The sequence below is a fragment of the Petromyzon marinus genome, chromosome 2 (genome assembly GCF_048934315.1).
Source record: "Petromyzon marinus isolate PM22_M1 ecotype Great Lakes invasive population chromosome 2, UKy_Petmar_22M1.pri1.0, whole genome shotgun sequence".
Taxonomy (NCBI): Eukaryota; Metazoa; Chordata; class Hyperoartia; order Petromyzontiformes; family Petromyzontidae; genus Petromyzon; species Petromyzon marinus.
The window spans coordinates 24,638,433-24,657,674 of NC_133668.1; the positions used below are offsets into that span (position 1 = coordinate 24,638,433).

At 48.6% G+C, this 19,242-nt stretch overlaps 1 protein-coding gene across 3 annotated transcripts in view; it reads left to right on the forward strand.

Annotated features, from left to right (window-relative positions):
* The window catches only part of PDE11A (phosphodiesterase 11A), a 101,784-nt gene extending 89,915 nt beyond the window's left edge, over window positions 1-11,869 (forward strand). For all 3 annotated transcript variants that reach the window (XM_032958513.2, XM_032958515.2, XM_032958514.2), the window contains one exon: window positions 6,622-11,869. In XM_032958513.2, the coding sequence (XP_032814404.1) occupies window positions 6,622-6,786 (165 nt within the window). In that variant the 3' untranslated portion in view covers window positions 6,787-11,869. The remainder of the gene's footprint in view (window positions 1-6,621) is intronic.
* The last annotated feature ends 7,373 nt before the right edge of the window (window positions 11,870-19,242 follow it).

Sequence of the window (19,242 nt, forward strand, 5' to 3'; positions counted from 1 at the left end):
TTGTGAGACCATACAGAATTGCCAGAGACAGAGATAGAGAGAAATTGATAGAGAGCGAGAGAGAGACTATTTATACTGGAGGAATCTGATGAGCTATGAAGCTCTTTTTCACAGATGTCTAGTCGGGGCAGGTAAGAACGTTACAACAACAAACAATACAAAAACATGTTTGGAGTGCAAAGTATAAGAACGGGAAAACAAATCACCAGAACACATACAAACACAACTAAACCATCCCCATCCTACCAAATGAAGCCCATTGAGATAACGTATTTTTCAAAAGCGACCTGGCTACAACGAAATTGCTTATTACGTGGAAATATGTAGCAGCCAAACAATCTAAACGCATCTATTAAATGTGGAGGGGGAAAACAGAGGACCCGGAGAGAGACATGCAAAGGCCAAATATATAGCAGGCGTCAGGGTCGGGATTGAACCCGTGACATTCTGTATACCAGGCGAGGTAGTTAACGTTTGCGAATTCATTCCTCAGTGCTACCGGAAGCGTGGCCACGCTGCGGCTCTTGGGGGTCACTGCTTCTCCACTGCCGAAAGCTCTTCCTTCAGTGGCATCGTGGCGATATAAAAAAAAAAATCGGTGGAAGTGTTTAATGCATTGCGCAGTGAACCCCCGGCTGGCTGAGTTTGATTCCTGGCCAAAGCTAAGATTTGCGACGAGCGATACCTGAACCGATCCTGGACGCCGCACTTCATCAACCTACAATGACACCAGCGTGATAAAGGGTGGTCAAAAACAACGCCCCACAAAGCGACGCAACGTGAAGAGGTATTTGTCCAATGGTGGATTGGCAAATGTCTGTATAATCGTATTGTCTTCATATTAATTACCTGTATAAGAAAATGGCCAGACCAGACAGTTGTATTCCTGACTAAATCGGCCATATCAGAACCTGTCCCCGTGCCTATTATATAAAGGACTGCGGCGACTTTGCACGTGGTCAGTAATCAAGTGCTGTGGAGGCAGCAACATGGGTTGGTAGCTCATCGAAAGTTTTGAAACTCCCTGCGCGTGGAAGTCGAGGAGGTGCCCTACTGTGGCTCGCCAGGAGAAGGCGGCACAGCAAAATGTGGACTAATCGACATCTGTTACCATCTGTACGGGGATTGAGCATTGCCGACCGTCGAGAGCTCCGGTTTCCTCTCGCAAGTGTAATAATGAATCGACTGAAAACGTCTTCAAATGAAAACCCAATGCAGCAGCAGCAGCAGGACCCACCTGAAAATGAGTCCTAATACTCAGCGTGACTCGTGGTGGATAGACAATAATATTAGAATTACCGAGCGGTGGTGACAGACGTGTTGCGGCGGACGGTGCCGCAAGAACGGTCGTTCCCCCGTCGCCACCCTTCTGTGAGCGCGCTAGCAGCAGCAGCGGCGGCGGCGGTAGAAGCAGGAGGAGAGCCTCACTCCACGCGACCGTGACAAACAACTCGGACGGGGGCTCGCGCTGTTTTTTTTGCACACGGGGGGGGGGGGGGGGGTGTGTGCAGAGCCATAAGGCCGATACGCGCGTGCGTGCATGAGCGTGCGTGCGCGCGTGAACCTCCCATGAATTATAGAACAGCGGCGCCCCACAGCAGTGAGGAGTGCAGTCGGGTGTTATGGTGCCACTTAAATCGGTGCCACGGTGGCGAGATGTTAACTACCTCGCCTGGTATATAGGATGTCGTGGGTTTGATCCCGACCCAGACGCCTGCTGTATATTTGGAGTTTGCATGTCTCTCTCTCCCCGAGGTCACGTGGATTTTTTCTCCGGGTCCTCCGATGTTCCCCTCCACATTTAGAAGCGTGCATTGAGAGTATTTGGCTGCTGTAAATTTCCTCGCGACAAGCCACTTCGTGTGAGCTATCGGTTGTGGCCAGATCCCTTCTAAAAAAAGGGAGCTACACAGATACAGTGGACCTTACCTGGTAAAATAAAAATAAATGTTTTTAGTTTTTAGACCCCTGGCTCCTTCCATTCTGGGACACTCATCCCTCCCAGACCAGAGCTTGACCACTGAGATGCTCACATCTACTGTATTCCGTCCAAATTGTAACTCTTACGTGTCGGCTTCCTGCTCGCTTAGCATATCATAATAATCAACATCATCTTTGGCCATAATCGATCCACTGCTGAATGAAGCCCCCCCCCCCGCGAGCTGTTGCCAACCCTCGCTGCGATACAACAGCCCTATAGCAATCCACTGCCGGATGATGGTCCTATCACGCTGTGTTGGGCAGGAAGGGCCGTTTGACCAAACTTCACCACGATCGTCGGTGCGGGTTTTGGTGACGGGAACCGCTTTGGTTATTCGTCACCGATCTTAGCCGTGGCCCGGAAATCGAACCCGGGTGTTTGGGTTCGTCGCGCAGTGCGCTAATCACCGTGCCACCGCTCCACCCCGACGGCACGTAGCATATGCGGTGGCTTTATTTTGCGAAGGCGTTTTCGGCAGCGTAGTGGATACAAAAACAACAACACCAAGCTGAAATCACGTTTCACGTTGAACATTTTATGCTTTGTTAAATTCATAAATATTCACTTTCTTGCGCAGTAATTGTGTACGCACGCTTGAATTTGCTGGAGGACAACTTTGGCGAGTGGGTTGAGAGCGCGCTTAGGGAGGCAACAGTAACAAAACAGCCTCGATGTACGCGCGGTTTAATGAAGCAATGTAGAACACGCAGGATCGCGTGCATTATGCGACATGCTCATCACACGCGTCGCATGCGCGAGCGTTTGCCTTCGGCTCTCTTCAGGGCCGCCCCGAATAGCCTGCAGGCAGCATCGCCCCGGAGTGCGCCGCCCTATTCCATCACTACTCGGAAAGCTAAGCAGGGACTTTTTTAGCCTAGATAGTGTTCCTAATGGGGCCACCGCTGACAGCTGCAGGGATTCGTGTTGGCCAGCAAGGGGTGCGCGGGGGGAGGGCAACGCAGCAACGTTAATTAATGTACAAGTAAGTCTTCGTTGAACGCGGGAGATGTGTTACTGAGAAGTGCCGTGGCAAGCGAAAAAGGCGTTCTGCGAAAACTATCTTCCCCATACATAATGTAGCGATGGGGCGAGATGCGATGTACTACGCTCGACGCTCATCGGAGGCGCGGGGGAAGGACAACAAACTAAACACGAAAAGCAGTTCTAAGGAAATGAGTTCGCCAATCTAGATAATTTAAAGGTCGCATAGTTCCAGTGGCTTCCTAATATCGGAAGAGCGTCCCAGACGGCCGAAGAAGCGCATCTGAAAGCGCGCACGATGCACAGAAGTGCATCATCACCCTTCCTGAGCAGGCAGACATTCAGACTTGATTCTACAGATGTAGGCACCACCTCTCCCACTCCCATGGGGGTTATGGCAGTTTCAAGTTTCATTTATTAGGTATAGCCCTGTGATCCATGCGGCTCTTAAGTCGGGTGCAACCGCAACAAACAAAATTTTGAACACAGAACATCTTAAAGCGACAACGCATAACAGAAACATCCTGGAATAAACCAGCAAATATTCCACACAAAAAAACTTATTAAAACGTTGTGTGCAAAAATCAATGTGGTGCAAGCCAACAACAACAACCATAAGACAATTTAGATTAACCATATGTTTTCGAATCACCAAAATAAAGCTATAAAAACAATGTAACAACAGTAATCATAGGAACTGTGATTTTAAATTTAACAATAAACAATATACATAACACGTACGACAAAAACCTGCAACCATAGCTGGCAGCACGACTCTCCCAGTGTATGATGTGTGAGTGAGTCAGCAGCGTGAGTGAGTGTATGATGTGTGAGTCAGTGTATGATTAGTGAGTCAGTGTATGATGAGTGAGTCAGTGTATGATGTGTGAGTCAGTGGCAGTGTGAGTGAGTGTATGATGTGTGAGTCAGCGCACGATGTGTTAGTCAGCGCATGATGAGTGAGTCAGTGTATGATGTGCGAGTGAGCCAGCACAGGATGAGTGAACCTGTGTATGAGGAGTGAATGGGTCAGTGGTTGTGCGAGTGTACAGTGAGGGAAAAAATTATTTGATCCCCTGCTGATTTTGTACGTTTGCCCACTGACAAAAAAATGATCAGTCTATAATTTTAATGGTAGGTTTATTTTAACACTGAGAGACAGAATAACAACAAAAAAATCCAGAAAAACGCATGTCAAAAATGTTATAAATTGACTTAGTACTTGGTGGCAAAACCCTTGTTGGCAATCACAGAGGTCAGACGTTTCTTGTAGCTGGCCACCAGGTTTGCACACATCTCAGGAGGGGTTTTGTCCCACTCCTCTTTGCAGATCTTCTCCAAGTCATTAAGGTTTCGAGGCTGACGTTTGGCAACTCGAACCTTCAGCTCCCTCCACAGATTTTCTATGGGGTTAAGGTCTGGAGACTGGCTAGGCCACTCTAGGCCCTTAAAGTGCTTCTTCTTGAGCCATTCCTTTGTTGCCTTGGCCGTGTGTTTTGGGTCATTGTCATGCTGGAATACCCATCCACGACCCATTTTCAATACCCTGGCTGAGGGAAGGAGGTTCTCACCCAAGATTTGACGGTACATGGCCCCGTCCATCGTCCCTTTGATGCGGTGAAGTTGTCCCACCTCCATGTTTGACGGTGGGGATGGTGTTCTTGGGGTCATAGGCAGCATTCCTCCTCCTCCTCCAAACACGGCGAGTTGAGTTGATGCCAAAGAGCTCCATTTTGGTCTCATCTGACCTCAACACTTTCACCCAGTTGTCCTCTGAATCATTCAGATGTTCATTGGCAAACTTCAGACGGGCATGTATATGTGCTTTCTTGAGCAGGGGGACCTTGCGGGCGCTGCAGGATTTCAGTCCTTCACGGCATAGTGTGTCACCAATTGTTTTCTTGGTGACAATGGTCCCAGCTGCCTTGAGATCATTGACAAGATCCTCCCGTGTAGTTCTGGGCTGATACTTCACCGTTCTCATGATCATTGCAACTCCACGAGGTGAGATCTTGCATGGAGCCCCATGCCGAGGGAGATTGACAGTTCTTTTGTGTTTCTTCCATTTGCGAATAATCGCACCAACTGTTGTCACCTTCTCACCAAGCTGCTTGGCAATGGTCTTGTAGCCCATTCCAGTCTTGTGTAGGTCTACAATCTTGTCCCTGACATCCTTGGAGAGCTATTTGGTCTTGGCCATGGTGGAGAGTTTGGAATCTGATTGATTGCTTCTGTGGACAGGAGTCTTTTATACAGGTAACAAGCTGAGATTAGGAGCACTCCCTTTAAGAGTGTGCTCCTAATCTCAGCTCGTTACCTGTATAAAAGACACCTGGGAGCCAGAAATCTTTCTGATTGAGAGGGGGTCAAATACTTATTTCCTTCATTAAAATGCAAATCAATTTATAACATTTTTGACATGCGTTTTTCTGGATTTTTTTTGTTGTTATTCTGTCTCTCACTGTTCAAATAAACCTACCATTAAAATTATAGACTGATCATTTCTTTTTCAGTGGGCAAACGTACAAAATCAGCAGGGGATCAAATACTTTTTTCCCTCACTGTATGATGTGTGAGTGAGTAAGCGCATGATGAGCGAGTCAGTGCATGATGTGTGAGTGAGTCAGTGCATGATGTGAGTGAGTCAGTGTATGATGTGTGAGTGAGTCAGTGTATGATGTGTGAGTGAGTCAGTGTATGATGTGTGAGTGAGTCAGTGCATGATGTGTGAGTGAGTCAGTGTATGATGTGTGAGTGAGTCAGTGCATGATGTGAGTGAGTCAGTGTACGATGTGTGAGTGAGTCAGTGTCGGCTCCCTCTGCTCGCGCCGTCGGGCCCCCCCGGCTCCATCGCCCCCCCCCCCAGCTCCGTCGCCCCCCCGGCTCTGTCGCCCCCCCCCCGGTTCCGTCACCCCCCCCCCCAGCTCCGTCGGCCCCCCCTGGCTCCGTCGGCCCCCCCCCGGCCCCCCCGGCTCCATCGGCTCCATCGGCTCCCTCCGTTGGCTCCGTCGGCCCCCTCACAAGCGGCCCCCGGCAGCCGCTGCTGGGAGCGCGCCCCGGGAGCGGCCCGGGAGCGAGCGCGCCTCAGGCGGCCATCTTGCTAAGGCAGAAGGGGAAGATACGCACAGCACAGTTTATAGTGTCGTCAGGCGGGGATTTTTGAGAGATAACGACCAAAGCGCACGAGGGAGGCTATGTCTACTCCGCGGAGATGGAGTAATTCAATCGGAGGTGGAGGCGATTCGATCGGAGATGGAGGCGATTCGATCGGAGATGGAGCGACGCAATCGGAGATGGAGCGATTCAATCAGAAAATGAGCGATTCAGTCGGTTCATGTGCAGACACTTGAATAGACCGGCTACATCGCGAAGACTGGCGAAGGATGGCGGCGGCGGCGGCTTGGAGAAGCCTTGGTCCAGCAGTGGCTAGACCATGGCTTATAACGGCGACATGAACGGATACCGATTTAGCGTGCGCCAATGCTCGCGAGAAAGCGACGCCCCCCTGATGGTTGGGTGCTGGGGAGTTCCCCTTCCGTTACGCTCGTTAGAAATTGGTGACAGATTTGTGCCAACTGCTCCCTTCTGTGGCTCTTCTCCCCCCCCCCCACCCCCCATCGATTCCCCCCCCCCCACCCAACCCTCCCCCGCCACCACAGACGCTGGCGAGGATGAGCTCCCGGCTGCGGCCGATGCTGGACGGCATCGTGGCGAACCGGCGCCGCTGGGAGGAGCTGCACCAGCTCCGCGAGCGCTCGTGCGACCGCCCGGAGCCTCCGACTCCCGAAAGCACCGGCAACGGCAACGGCGTGGACTCGCGATGAGGGTGACCGCGGCACGCCGCACCGCTGCCACCGCCGCCGCCGCGCGTACCGCGCCCGACCCGGCCGGCGTGAGGAATGAAACTTGGGGGGCCTGGGGGCCACTTTAGGCCGTGGCTATGTGAGCGGGAGCACCCCGACCGCCTGTACATTTAACGGCTACCACGCTGCTTGGGGGGGGGGGGAGGTGGGGGGGAGTTGGAAATCGACGTCAACCCCGGAGGAGTCTCCCAGGCTGCGTCGTCAGCCGAGATTGTCGGGGAGTCACGACCCACGACGGAGGGGAGAGGAGCGATCCGACCGCATGCTGGGGGAGGGGGGGAGGAAGGGGGTCTCCCTCCGCCTCGCTCGTTAGGTGACAACTCCCCAGGTATTTTTTTTAATTTCTCACCGTGACGTCACCCGGTGGGCGGGACCGAAACTCGTCCCGCGAGCGAGCGTGCCGACCGGGACGCGTCACCCGCTCGCTCTTTCATTTGTTTGTTCGTGCACGAGCGTGGCGTGGCTTTCTGCCCCGTCGTCAGCGAGAGTGCGACGGTCGCATATTCATCGTGCCGCAGACCGGCTCCCAGTTTTCCTGACCGAGCTCGCGGCACGCGGGAGCGAAACGTCAGACAGCGTGCGGTAACAACCCGAAAACACGACGGATGTTAATTCCGCGAAAAGCATACACAGCGGGATGGGCTAATAAAATTATTGAACAAAATGTAATTATTTTTTACCACGTCTGTGTACCCAGGTCAAGATCACAATGCTGCTGCATCTCAATGGACGATGGCATGTTTTAAAAGAAGTTAAACATTTTTTTTTACAAATCGATGACCGTGCCTATAATCAGGCGACACACATGCTGACTCTAAATTCGCACCCACGACTTTGACGGTATCCAGTTCCCGCACACGCGGTTTTAAACTGCGCGATCGCATCTATTGATATTGCACAAAGAATGGCAGGCGCATAAAATTGGCTGTCGCTGATATTGAACACAGCGCAAAGCCGAGCGGGAAAATCCCTCCGGACGAGGCAACGGCGGAAAGAGCCGAGGAGGTGCCGTGCCGGCCTCCGTAATTGCTGCTCGCTAAAAGCACTTGCCCCTACAGTCTGCTAGAGGCTACCTGGGTGATCTTTGTCTTTGTGTGTTCATAGCTGCAGCTCGCTAAAAGCACTTGCCCCAACCATCTGTTAAGGCTACACGGCTGGGGCGGGGGGGATCTTTGTCTTACTTCCCAGGTGTTGAACACGAGAAGTGAACAAACACGACTTTACGGGTAAGGTCCCGGCCGTGTGAGCCGACGCGAATCACGCGAGAAGCGACGTTATCCCGCAACCTTTCCTGCCCTCCCTGGTGCCACCTTGCACCACGGTCGCACGCCGAGAGGCAGGCCTTCATCTCGGCTGGAGCTGTCCAGGGGCTTAGCTCCGGGGGAGTCCTGGAGGGGAGTTGGGGTGGGCCCTGAAATACACTGCGATCCTCGCACGCTGCCGCAAGGGTCGCAGCGTTGCGGAAGCAGCATCAGCTCAGCAGCAGATATAGCAACAACAACAAGCACGACAAGAAACACTCACATTTACACCATGGGGTTCAACACAGACCACGGTGTTCCAATCCATCCAGCTGGACGTGATAATCATCAGAATTGATAATTGGCGTAGCGCGTCGTTCACGCAAATTGCATCACGATATGCAGCTCGAAATTGCACCTCAAAATGCAAGTATTCGGTAAATCACTTTCGGCCACTGTGTGTGGGCTTTTTTTTGGTGACGCGGGAGCGATGAAGTGAAGCCAGGGGACAAGGCCGGGCAGCCCGGGCGGGTGGGCATTGCGTTGGCGACACCACCGCCCCGAGCACCTTGCCAGCCCCGCTAGGTGCTCGCTGACAACAGCAGACTTGGAACGTTATCGATGAGGGCAACACGAGGAGATTCGTTGTCTCTGTGCGATTGCGTGTGGGTGTGTGTGTATATAGGTACGTATGTATGTTGAACTTATTTTGGCACCGTACGTAGCCAACCGTGCTAATCGGAGGTGCGGGGTGGGGGGACAATAAACTGAACACAAAAAGCAGTTCTAAAGAAATGAGCTCTCAATCGATTGATTTAAAAAGTGGCTTCACTTCATCCAGTGGCTTCCTAATAGCGATAGGAAGACTGTTCCAGGCGGCCGCAGAAGCGCATCTTAAAGTGCGCGATGCGGTCACCGTCTTTGATGGCAAGCCATATGCCGCTGCTGCAAGGATAATTATGAGCGCGACCTTCTAACGTATTCGTTCTGCAAACGGAGGAGACGACAAATCTTCTGCTTGCTTTACGCATTCATTTTAGCCGCAGCGCAAGGATTCAAATCCCTCGGGTTTCTTTTGCGCGCTAAGATGCACTACGACCAGCGGCCAACGAGACGAAATTTGTTGCACATGGCCGAGGCGGGCGGGGATTTTTTGTTCCGTGCGAGTTTCAGATCGCCACACGGGGAGCCGCAGGAAGTTACAGCCACGGAGTTTCGCTGTCCAATCTCTAGAAAACAGAGCAGCACCGCCGTAACCATAGGGTCAGGTTTCATTTTGTGTAACCAGCTGAGAACTCGCAGTAGAGACCGGGATAGAGTCTCAAGAGTGTCGACCTGGGTTACCTAAAAAAAAGACAATCAAAAACAACAGCAACGAAGAAGCAAATGGCGATCGGAACAACACAAAAAAATCACCGCATCACGTGAAGGAATCAAACATATTCCAGAGGTTGGACGGCGGGCAGCCGAGTGGTCGTCTGTGGGTGCTTTAATGACGCGAGTCACCGATAATCAAAGTGGCTCATCGCTGATCGTTTCTGGGCGAAAGCGAGAGTATTATCGTGACACCTTGTTTCACCTTCACCTTTTGTTCAAGCCCGTTTGATTCTTAAGTTGGTGTGCACGCACCCCCTGGGGGTGCGAGACATGGGCAGATTTTTTTCTTAGAATGTAAATAATCGAAAATACAAATTAAACACGGGCACGTAAGTAACAGCTCACTTTATTTCATCAAACATTACGCATTTTTTGGTTTTACGATTGAGAACCAAAGGGGTGCGAGGCCGCAGTAGAGGTTTAAGACCCACTGCTCGAGCCAATCAAATGAAGTTAATGTTAAGCGACGAGGTTCGTTCTGTAAGCATTGGCCACGACTGCGACCGACGACTCAATTTCCCTTATAAGGCGACAGCTCGCGACTGATGGTCGTGACGGGGCAATTGTCAGACAAATTTACACGGAGGGGTATCGGGTGGAAAGGTGTCCGCCCCAGACCCCAGCTCCTGTGCTTGCTAATCACTGCACCACTGCTCTCTAACTTCACTGGGGATGGAGGGGATAATAAAACAAACTAATTACAGTGGAACCTTGGATTGCGAGCATTATTCGTTCCGGAAACGCAATCCAAGGTTTCACTGTATAATAAAAGCGGGAAGCGTAATGCGTGAATTATGTGTAAACTGCGTCTGCACAGTCGAGGTGACACTGTGCTTATACAACGGTGTTCAGTTTTGATGCCCGCCGCCGCCGCCACCACCTCCGATTGGCACGGTTGGCTGCGTACGGTGCGAGAGAAGTTCAACGTACTGCGCACACACAGCGAGGGGAGTGCGATGGCTCGCCGATCGAAAGGGGAAAACAAAGACATCGCCTCGCGACAAACCTCGTGCCGCAGACGCCGCCGCGGCAGCGGGGGAAGCGTTCGGCGGAATCCTGCACAGAAGGGAGGCCGGCTCCTCTCGACGTTGCGCCAAGAGGCGCGTGCGTGCGTGCGCGCGCGCGTGCGGGTAAATAAGTAATATTTAAAAATGCTTTTTTTTTAAACACGCTTTAATTAAATGTACCGTGCGAGTAACGGCAGAAACTCCGACTCCAGGAAGTGTCCGCCGAAGCTTCTTGCCATAACGTAAGGGGACCGTGGTGATTTACAGCCAACGTCAGTTGAGCGTGGACAATTAGCTTTAAAAAAAATGTCTTATTTTAATGATACAATATAGTATTGTCATCAACATGACATACGTATACCAAGTTTGCAGTCGATACGACATTGGGAAGTGGGTTAAAATTGAGTTACAAGATTTGAGGATGCAACAGACAGTGAGTTAAATAAAAGCGTGTAAATAATAATAATAAAACGAAGGCATGCGTTCGCATCTCACCCCCTTCCTTACACCCCACCGGAGTGCCGTCGTGGCAAACCTCACAACTCATGGCGCATACGACGCAGGGACATCCAAAGAAGCGGCAACAACATCAACAAACAACAGCCCCCTTGAGAGTGCAATTTACAGGACACTTGATGTCGCGAACCCGCCTACTCTGAAAGCATTTCAGATTTCAATTTCGCGTTTCTCCATTGCAAGGCTGCTTTCCCCAAGCCGTGCTTATTTGTGTTCGCGATTGTGTTCTTGCACAAGCTTCGGGTAGTTGGTGTGGGTAGAATGTCTCAGTGGTGGGCATGGGGTGGGGGGAAGAGAGGGGGTGAGGGGGACGGGTGTAGAGGCGGGTGAGGGAGGTGAATCTCAGTCAGCCAACCCATGGCACCTGCTGGCTCTGTTCCCGAGACCTCCTGCCAGCGAGCCTTCGACGCTTCACGTGGCCTTAAAGTGCACCTAGCCTGGCACAGGCGCCGTGGTGACATAACCGTCACTTCGTGGCGAATGGCGATTGTTTTGGTGTTGGGGGAGGGGAAGGCTTTAAATTACTGTCTCGTGCCCAACGAAAACACCGACCTCGTCTTTGAGTCAATGACACAAAGTCAATGACGCAAAGTCGGCGTTTTTCTTAAAAGAAAAAAGGTCGCTCGATAATCACGCGACGCAATAGTAGCCCCTGCATGCTCCTCCTCAGCCGTCGCGAACTCTTATTAAGGCTTCCGACGAACGTTAATAACATGACCAAGTTTGTTCGCTTGTCATCGTTGTTAGGGCGATTCGTCTCCGCCCAAACGCGCGCGCGCGATGTTTACTGTTTAAATATCCGCAGTGGTAACGTTGACGCGCGTTGCGATAATAGCGGCGGTGAGTTTCCCCGCACGGCAATTAAAACCTTTTTTTTTTAATAAACAACAAAGAACACTCGCATCGTTGACTTGGTGCGCGAAGTCGGCGGTGAGATCTGAAACGTGTCAATGGGTTTTCACGTGGTATCAGATCAAAACCGAATTGAATAATATTCGGTGCAATTCGTCATTGAAAAAAAAACATTAGAAATGTCCACAAGAGTCGTTCATCACACACAGAGAGTATCTCGGAATATAAACTACTGGAGTTCGGTGCGTTTTAATGAGCCGCGGCTGAAAATATCTAATTCATGAGGAGCGAAATGTCATGATCTTTGGGAAATTACCTCAAAGCAAACCATCAAAATGAACACACATGCAGCTGGGCTGTTTATGCTGACCACACTCGCCATTCTGGACAGGCTTGATGATGATGACCAAGCCTAGTTCCAACTCTTAACTCCAACTCCTAGATTAAGTTCCTAGATCCAACTCCTAGCTCCAACTATTCGCTTCAACTCCTAGCTCCAGTTTCTATCTCCAACGCCTAGCTCCAGTTTCTATCTCCAACTCCTAGCTCCAGTTTCTATCTTCAACTCCTAGCTCCAGTTTCTATCTCCAACTCCTAGCTCCAGTTTCTATCTTCAACTCCTAGCTCCAGCTTCTATCTCCAACTCCTAGCTCTAGCTGCTATCTCCAACTCCTAGCTCCAGTTTATATCTCCAACTCCTAGCTCCAGTTTATATCTCCAACTCCTAGATAGAGCTTCTATCTTCAATTCCTAGCTCCAGCTGCTATCTCTAACTCCTAGCTCCAGTTTCTATCTCCAACTCCTAGCTCCAGTTTCCATCTCCAACTCCTAGCTCCAGTTTCTATCTCCAACTCCTAGCTCCAGCTTCTATCTCCAACTTCTAGCTCTAGTTTCTATCTCCAACTCATTGCTCCAGTTTCTATCTCCAACTCCTATCTCCAGATTCTATCTTCAACTCCTAGCTCCAGATTATATCTTCAACTCCTAGCTCCAATTTCCATCTCCAACTCCCAGATCCAATTTCTATCTCCAACTCCTAGCTCCAGTTTCTATCTCCAACTCCTAGCTCCAATTTCTATCTCCAACTCCTAGCTCCAGCTTCTATCTCCAACTCCTAGCTACAGCTTCTATCTCCAACTCCTATCTCCACCTTCTATCTTCAACTCCTAGCTCTAGTTTCTATTTCCAAATCCTAGCTCCAGTTTCTATCTTCAACTCCTAGCTCCAGTTTCAATCTCCAACTCCTAGCTCCAGCTTCTATCTCCAACTCCTAGCTCCAGTTTCTATCTCGAACTCCTAGCTCCAGTTTCTATCTCCAACTCCTAGCTCCAGTTAATATCTCCAACTCCTATCTCCACCTTTTATCTTCAACTCCTAGCTCTAGTTTCTATTTCCAAATCCTAGCTCCAGTTTCTATCTAAAACCTTTAGCTCCAGTTTCTATCTCCAACTCCTAGCTCCAGTTTCTATCTCCAACTCCTAGCTCCAGTTTATATCTCCAACTCCTATCTCCAACTTCTATCTTCAACTCCTAGCTCTAGTTTCTATCTCCAAATCCTAGCTCCAGTTTCTATCTCCAACTCCTAGCTCCAGTTTCTATCTCCAACTCTTAGCTCCAGTTTCTATCTCCAACTCCTAGCTCCAGTTTCTATCTCCAACTCCAAGCTCCAATTTATATCTCCAACTCCTATCTCCAACTTCTATCTCCAACTCCTAGCTCCAGTTTATATCGCCAACTCCTAGCTCCAGTTTCTATCTCCAACTCCTAGCTACAGTTTCTATCTTCAACTCCTAGCTCCAGTTTCAATCTCCAACTCGTAGCTCTAGTTTATATCTCCAACTCCTAGCTCCAGTTTCTATCTCCAAATCATCCTATCTCCAGATTCTATCTTCAACTCCTAGCTCCAGATTATATCTTCAACTCCTAGCTCCAATTTCCATCTCCAACTCCCAGATCCAATTTCTATCTCCAACTCCTAGCTCCAGTTTCTATCTCCAACTCCTAGCTCCAATTTCTATCTCCAACTCCTAGCTCCAGCTTCTATCTCCAACTCCTAGCTACAGCTTCTATCTCCAACTCCTATCTCCACCTTCTATCTTCAACTCCTAGCTCTAGTTTCTATTTCCAAATCCTAGCTCCAGTTTCTATCTTCAACTCCTAGCTCCAGTTTCAATCTCCAACTCCTAGCTCCAGCTTCTATCTCCAACTCCTAGCTCCAGTTTCTATCTCGAACTCCTAGCTCCAGTTTCTATCTCCAACTCCTAGCTCCAGTTAATATCTCCAACTCCTATCTCCACCTTTTATCTTCAACTCCTAGCTCTAGTTTCTATTTCCAAATCCTAGCTCCAGTTTCTATCTAAAACCTTTAGCTCCAGTTTCTATCTCCAACTCCTAGCTCCAGTTTCTATCTCCAACTCCTAGCTCCAGTTTATATCTCCAACTCCTATCTCCAACTTCTATCTTCAACTCCTAGCTCTAGTTTCTATCTCCAAATCCTAGCTCCAGTTTCTATCTCCAACTCCTAGCTCCAGTTTCTATCTCCAACTCTTAGCTCCAGTTTCTATCTCCAACTCCTAGCTCCAGTTTCTATCTCCAACTCCAAGCTCCAATTTATATCTCCAACTCCTATCTCCAACTTCTATCTCCAACTCCTAGCTCCAGTTTATATCGCCAACTCCTAGCTCCAGTTTCTATCTCCAACTCCTAGCTACAGTTTCTATCTTCAACTCCTAGCTCCAGTTTCAATCTCCAACTCGTAGCTCTAGTTTATATCTCCAACTCCTAGCTCCAGTTTCTATCTCCAAATCATCCTATCTCCAGATTCTATCTTCAACTCCTAGCTCCAGATTATATCTTCAACTCCTAGCTCCAATTTCCATCTCCAACTCCCAGATCCAATTTCTATCTCCAACTCCTAGCTCCAGTTTCTATCTCCAACTCCTAGCTCCAATTTCTATCTCCAACTCCTAGCTCCAGCTTCTATCTCCAACTCCTAGCTACAGCTTCTATCTCCAACTCCTATCTCCACCTTCTATCTTCAACTCCTAGCTCTAGTTTCTATTTCCAAATCCTAGCTCCAGTTTCTATCTTCAACTCCTAGCTCCAGTTTCAATCTCCAACTCCTAGCTCCAGCTTCTATCTCCAACTCCTAGCTCCAGTTTCTATCTCGAACTCCTAGCTCCAGTTTCTATCTCCAACTCATAGCTCCAGTTAATATCTCCAACTCCTATCTCCACCTTTTATCTTCAACTCCTAGCTCTAGTTTCTATTTCCAAATCCTAGCTCCAGTTTCTATCTAAAACCTTTAGCTCCAGTTTCTATCTCCAACTCCTAGCTCCAGTTTCTATCTCCAACTCCTAGCTCCAGTTTATATCTCCAACTCCTATCTCCAACTTCTATCTTCAACTCCTAGCTCTAGTTTCTATCTCCAAATCCTAGCTCCAGTTTCTATCTCCAACTCCTAGCTCCAGTTTCTATCTCCAACTCCTAGCTCCAGTTTCTATCTCCAACTCCTAGCTCCAGTTTCTATCTCCAACTCCAAGCTCCAATTTATATCTCCAACTCCTATCTCCAACTTCTATCTCCAACTCCTAGCTCCAGTTTATATCGCCAACTCCTAGCTCCAGTTTCTATCTCCAACTCCTAGCTACAGTTTCTATCTTCAACTCCTAGCTCCAGTTTCAATCTCCAACTCGTAGCTCTAGTTTATATCTCCAACTCCTAGCTCCAGTTTCTATCTCCAAATCATCCTATCTCCAGTTTCTATCTCCAACTCCTAGCTCCAGTTTCTATCTCCAACTCCTAGCTCCAGTTTCTATCTCCACTTCCTAGCTCCAGCTTCTATCTTCAACTCCTAGCTCCAGTTTGTATCTCCAACTCCTAGCTCCAATTTCTATCTCCAACTCCTAGCTCCAGCTTCTATCTCCAACTCCTAGCTACAGCTTCTATCTCCAACTCCTATCTCCACCTTCTATCTTCAACTCCTAGCTCTAGTTTCTATTTCCAAATCCTAGCTCCAGTTTCTATCTTCAACTCCTAGCTCCAGTTTCAATCTCCAACTCCTAGCTCCAGCTTCTATCTCCAACTCCTAGCTCCAGTTTCTATCTCAAACTCCTAGCTCCAGTTTCTATCTCCAACTCCTAGCTCCAGTTAATATCTCCAACTCCTATCTCCACCTTTTATCTTCAACTCCTAGCTCTAGTTTCTATTTCCAAATCCTAGCTCCAGTTTCTATCTAAAACCTCTAGCTCCAGTTTCTATCTCCAACTCCTAGCTCCAGTTTCTATCTCCAACTCCTAGCTCCAGTTTATATCTCCAACTCCTATCTCCAACTTCTATCTTCAACTCCTAGCTCTAGTTTCTATCTCCAAATCCTAGCTCCAGTTTCTATCTCCAACTCCTAGCTCCAGTTTCTATCTCCAACTCCTAGCTCCAGTTTCTATCTCCAACTCCTAGCTCCAGTTTCTATCTCCAACTCCAAGCTCCAATTTATATCTCCAACTCCTATCTCCAACTTCTATCTCCAACTCCTAGCTCCAGTTTATATCGCCAACTCCTAGCTCCAGTTTCTATCTCCAACTCCTAGCTACAGTTTATATCTTCAACTCCTAGCTCCAGTTTCAATCTCCAACTGGTAGCTCCAGTTTCTATCTCCAACTCCTAGCTCCAGTTTCAATCTCCAACTCCTAGCTCCAGTTTCTATCTCCAACTCCTAGCTCCAGTTTGTATCTCCAACTCCAAGCTCCAGTTTCCATCTCCAACTCCTAGCTCCAGTTTCAATCTCCAACTCCTAGCTCCAGTTTCAATCTCCAGCTCCAGTTTCGATCTCCAACTCCAAGCTCCAGTTTCTATCTCCAAATCCTAGCTCCAATTTCTATCTCCAACTCATAGCTATAGCTTCTATCTTCAACTCTTAGCTCCAGCTGCTATCTCCAACTCCTAGCTCCAGTTTCTATCTCCAACTCCTAGCTCCAGTTTCTATCTCCAACTCCTAGCTCCAGTTTATATCTCCAACTCCTAGCTCCAGTTTCTATCTCCAACTCCTAGCTACAGCTTCTATCTTCAACTCCTAGCTCCAGTTTCTATCTCCAACTCCTAGCTCCAGTTTCTATCTCCAACTGTTAGCTCCAGTTTCTATCTCCAACTCCTAGCTCCAGTTTATATCTCCAACTCCTAGCTCCAGTTTCTATCTCCAACTCCTAGCTCCAGTTTCTATCTCCAACACCTAGCTCCAGCTTCTATCTCCAACTCCTAGCTACAGCTTCTATCTTCAACTCCTAGCTCCAGTTTCTATCTCCAACTCCTAGCTCCAGTTTCTATCTCCAACTCCTAGCTCCAGTTTATATCTCTAACTCCAAGCTCCAGTTTATATCTCCAACTCCTATCTCCACCTTCTATCTTCAACTCCTGACTCTAGTTTCTATTTCCAAATCCTAGCTCCCGTTTCTATCTTAAACTCCTAGCTCCAGTTTCTATCTCCAACTCCTAGCTCTAGTTTCTATCTTCAACTCGTAGCTCCAGTTTCTATCTCCAACTCCTAGCTCCAGTTTCTATCTCCAACTCCTAGCTCCAGTTTCTATCTTCAACTCCTAGCTCCAGTTTCAATTTCCAACTCGTAGCTCCAGCTTCTATCTCCAACTCCTAGCTCCAGTTTCAATCTCCAACTCCTAGCTCCAGTTTCTATCTCCAACTCCTAGCTCCAGTTTGTATCTCCAACTCCAAGCTCCAGTTTCTATCTCCAACTCCTAGCTCCAGTTTCAATCTCCAACTCCAGCTCCAGTTTCGATCTCCAACTCCTAGCTCCAGTTTCTATCTCCAAATCCTAGCTCCAGTTTATATCTCCAACTCCTAGCTCCAGTTTCAATCTCCAACTCGTAGCTCCAGTTTCTATCTCCAACTCCTAGCTCCAGTTTCAATCTCCAACTCCTAGCTCCAGTTTCTATCTCCAACTCCTAGCTCCAGTTTGTATCTCCAACTCCAAGCTCCAGTTTCCATCTCCAACTCCTAGCTCCAGTTTCAATCTCCAACTCCTAGCTCCAGTTTCAATCTCCAACTCCAGCTCCAGTTTCGATCTCCAACTCCAAGCTCCAGTTTCTATCTCCAAATCCTAGCTCCAATTTCTATCTCCAACTCATAGCTATAGCTTCTATCTTCAACTCTTAGCTCCAGCTGCTATCTCCAACTCCTAGCTCCAGTTTCTATCTCCAACTCCTAGCTCCAGTTTCTATCTCCAACTCCTAGCTCCAGTTTATATCTCCAACTCCTAGCTCCAGTTTCTATCTCCAACTCCTAGCTACAGCTTCTATCTTCAACTCCTAGCTCCAGTTTCTATCTCCAACTCCTAGCTCCAGTTTATATCTCCAACTGTTAGCTCCAGTTTCTATCTCCAACTCCTAGCTCCAGTTTATATCTCCAACTCCTAGCTCCAGTTTCTATCTCCAACTCCTAGCTCCAGTTTCTATCTCCAACACCTAGCTCCAGCTTCTATCTCCAACTCCTAGCTACAGCGTCTATCTTCAACTCCTAGCTCCAGTTTCTATCTCCAACTCCTAGCTCCAGTTTCTATCTCCAACTCCTAGCTCCAGTTTATATCTCTAACTCCAAGCTCCAGTTTATATCTCCAACTCCTATCTCCACCTTCTATCTTCAACTCCTGACTCTAGTTTCTATTTCCAAATCCTAGCTCCCGTTTCTATCTTAAACTCCTAGCTCCAGTTTCTATCTCCAACTCCTAGCTCTAGTTTCTATCTTCAACTCGTAGCTCCAGTTTCTATCTCCAACTCCTAGCTCCAGTTTCTATCTCCAACTCCTAGCTCCAGTTTCTATCTTCAACTCCTAGCTCCAGTTTCAATTTCCAACTCGTAGCTCCAGCTTCTATCTCCAACTCCTAGCTCCAGTTTCAATCTCCAACTCCTAGCTCCAGTTTCTATCTCCAACTCCTAGCTCCAGTTTGTATCTCCAACTCCAAGCTCCAGTTTCTATCTCCAACTCCTAGCTCCAGTTTCAATCTCCAACTCCTAGCTCCATTTTCAATCTCCAATTCCAGCTCCAGTTTCGATCTCCAACTCCTAGCTCCAGTTTCTATCTCCAAATCCTAGCTCCAGTTTATATCTCCAACTCCTAGCTCCAGTTTCTATCTCCAACTCCTAGCTCCAGTTTCTATCTCCAACTCCTAGCTCCAGTTTCTATCTCCAACTCCAGCTCCAGTTTCCATCTCCAACTCCTAGCTCCAGTTTCAATCTCCATCTCCTAGCTCCAGTTTCAATCTCCAACTCCAGCTCCAGTTTCGATCTCCAACTCCAAGCTCCAGTTTCTATCTCCAAATCCTAGCTCCAATTTATATCTCCAACTCCTAGCTCCAGTTTCTATCTCCAACTCCTAGCTACAGCTTCTATCTTCAACTCCTAGCTCCAGTTTATATCTCC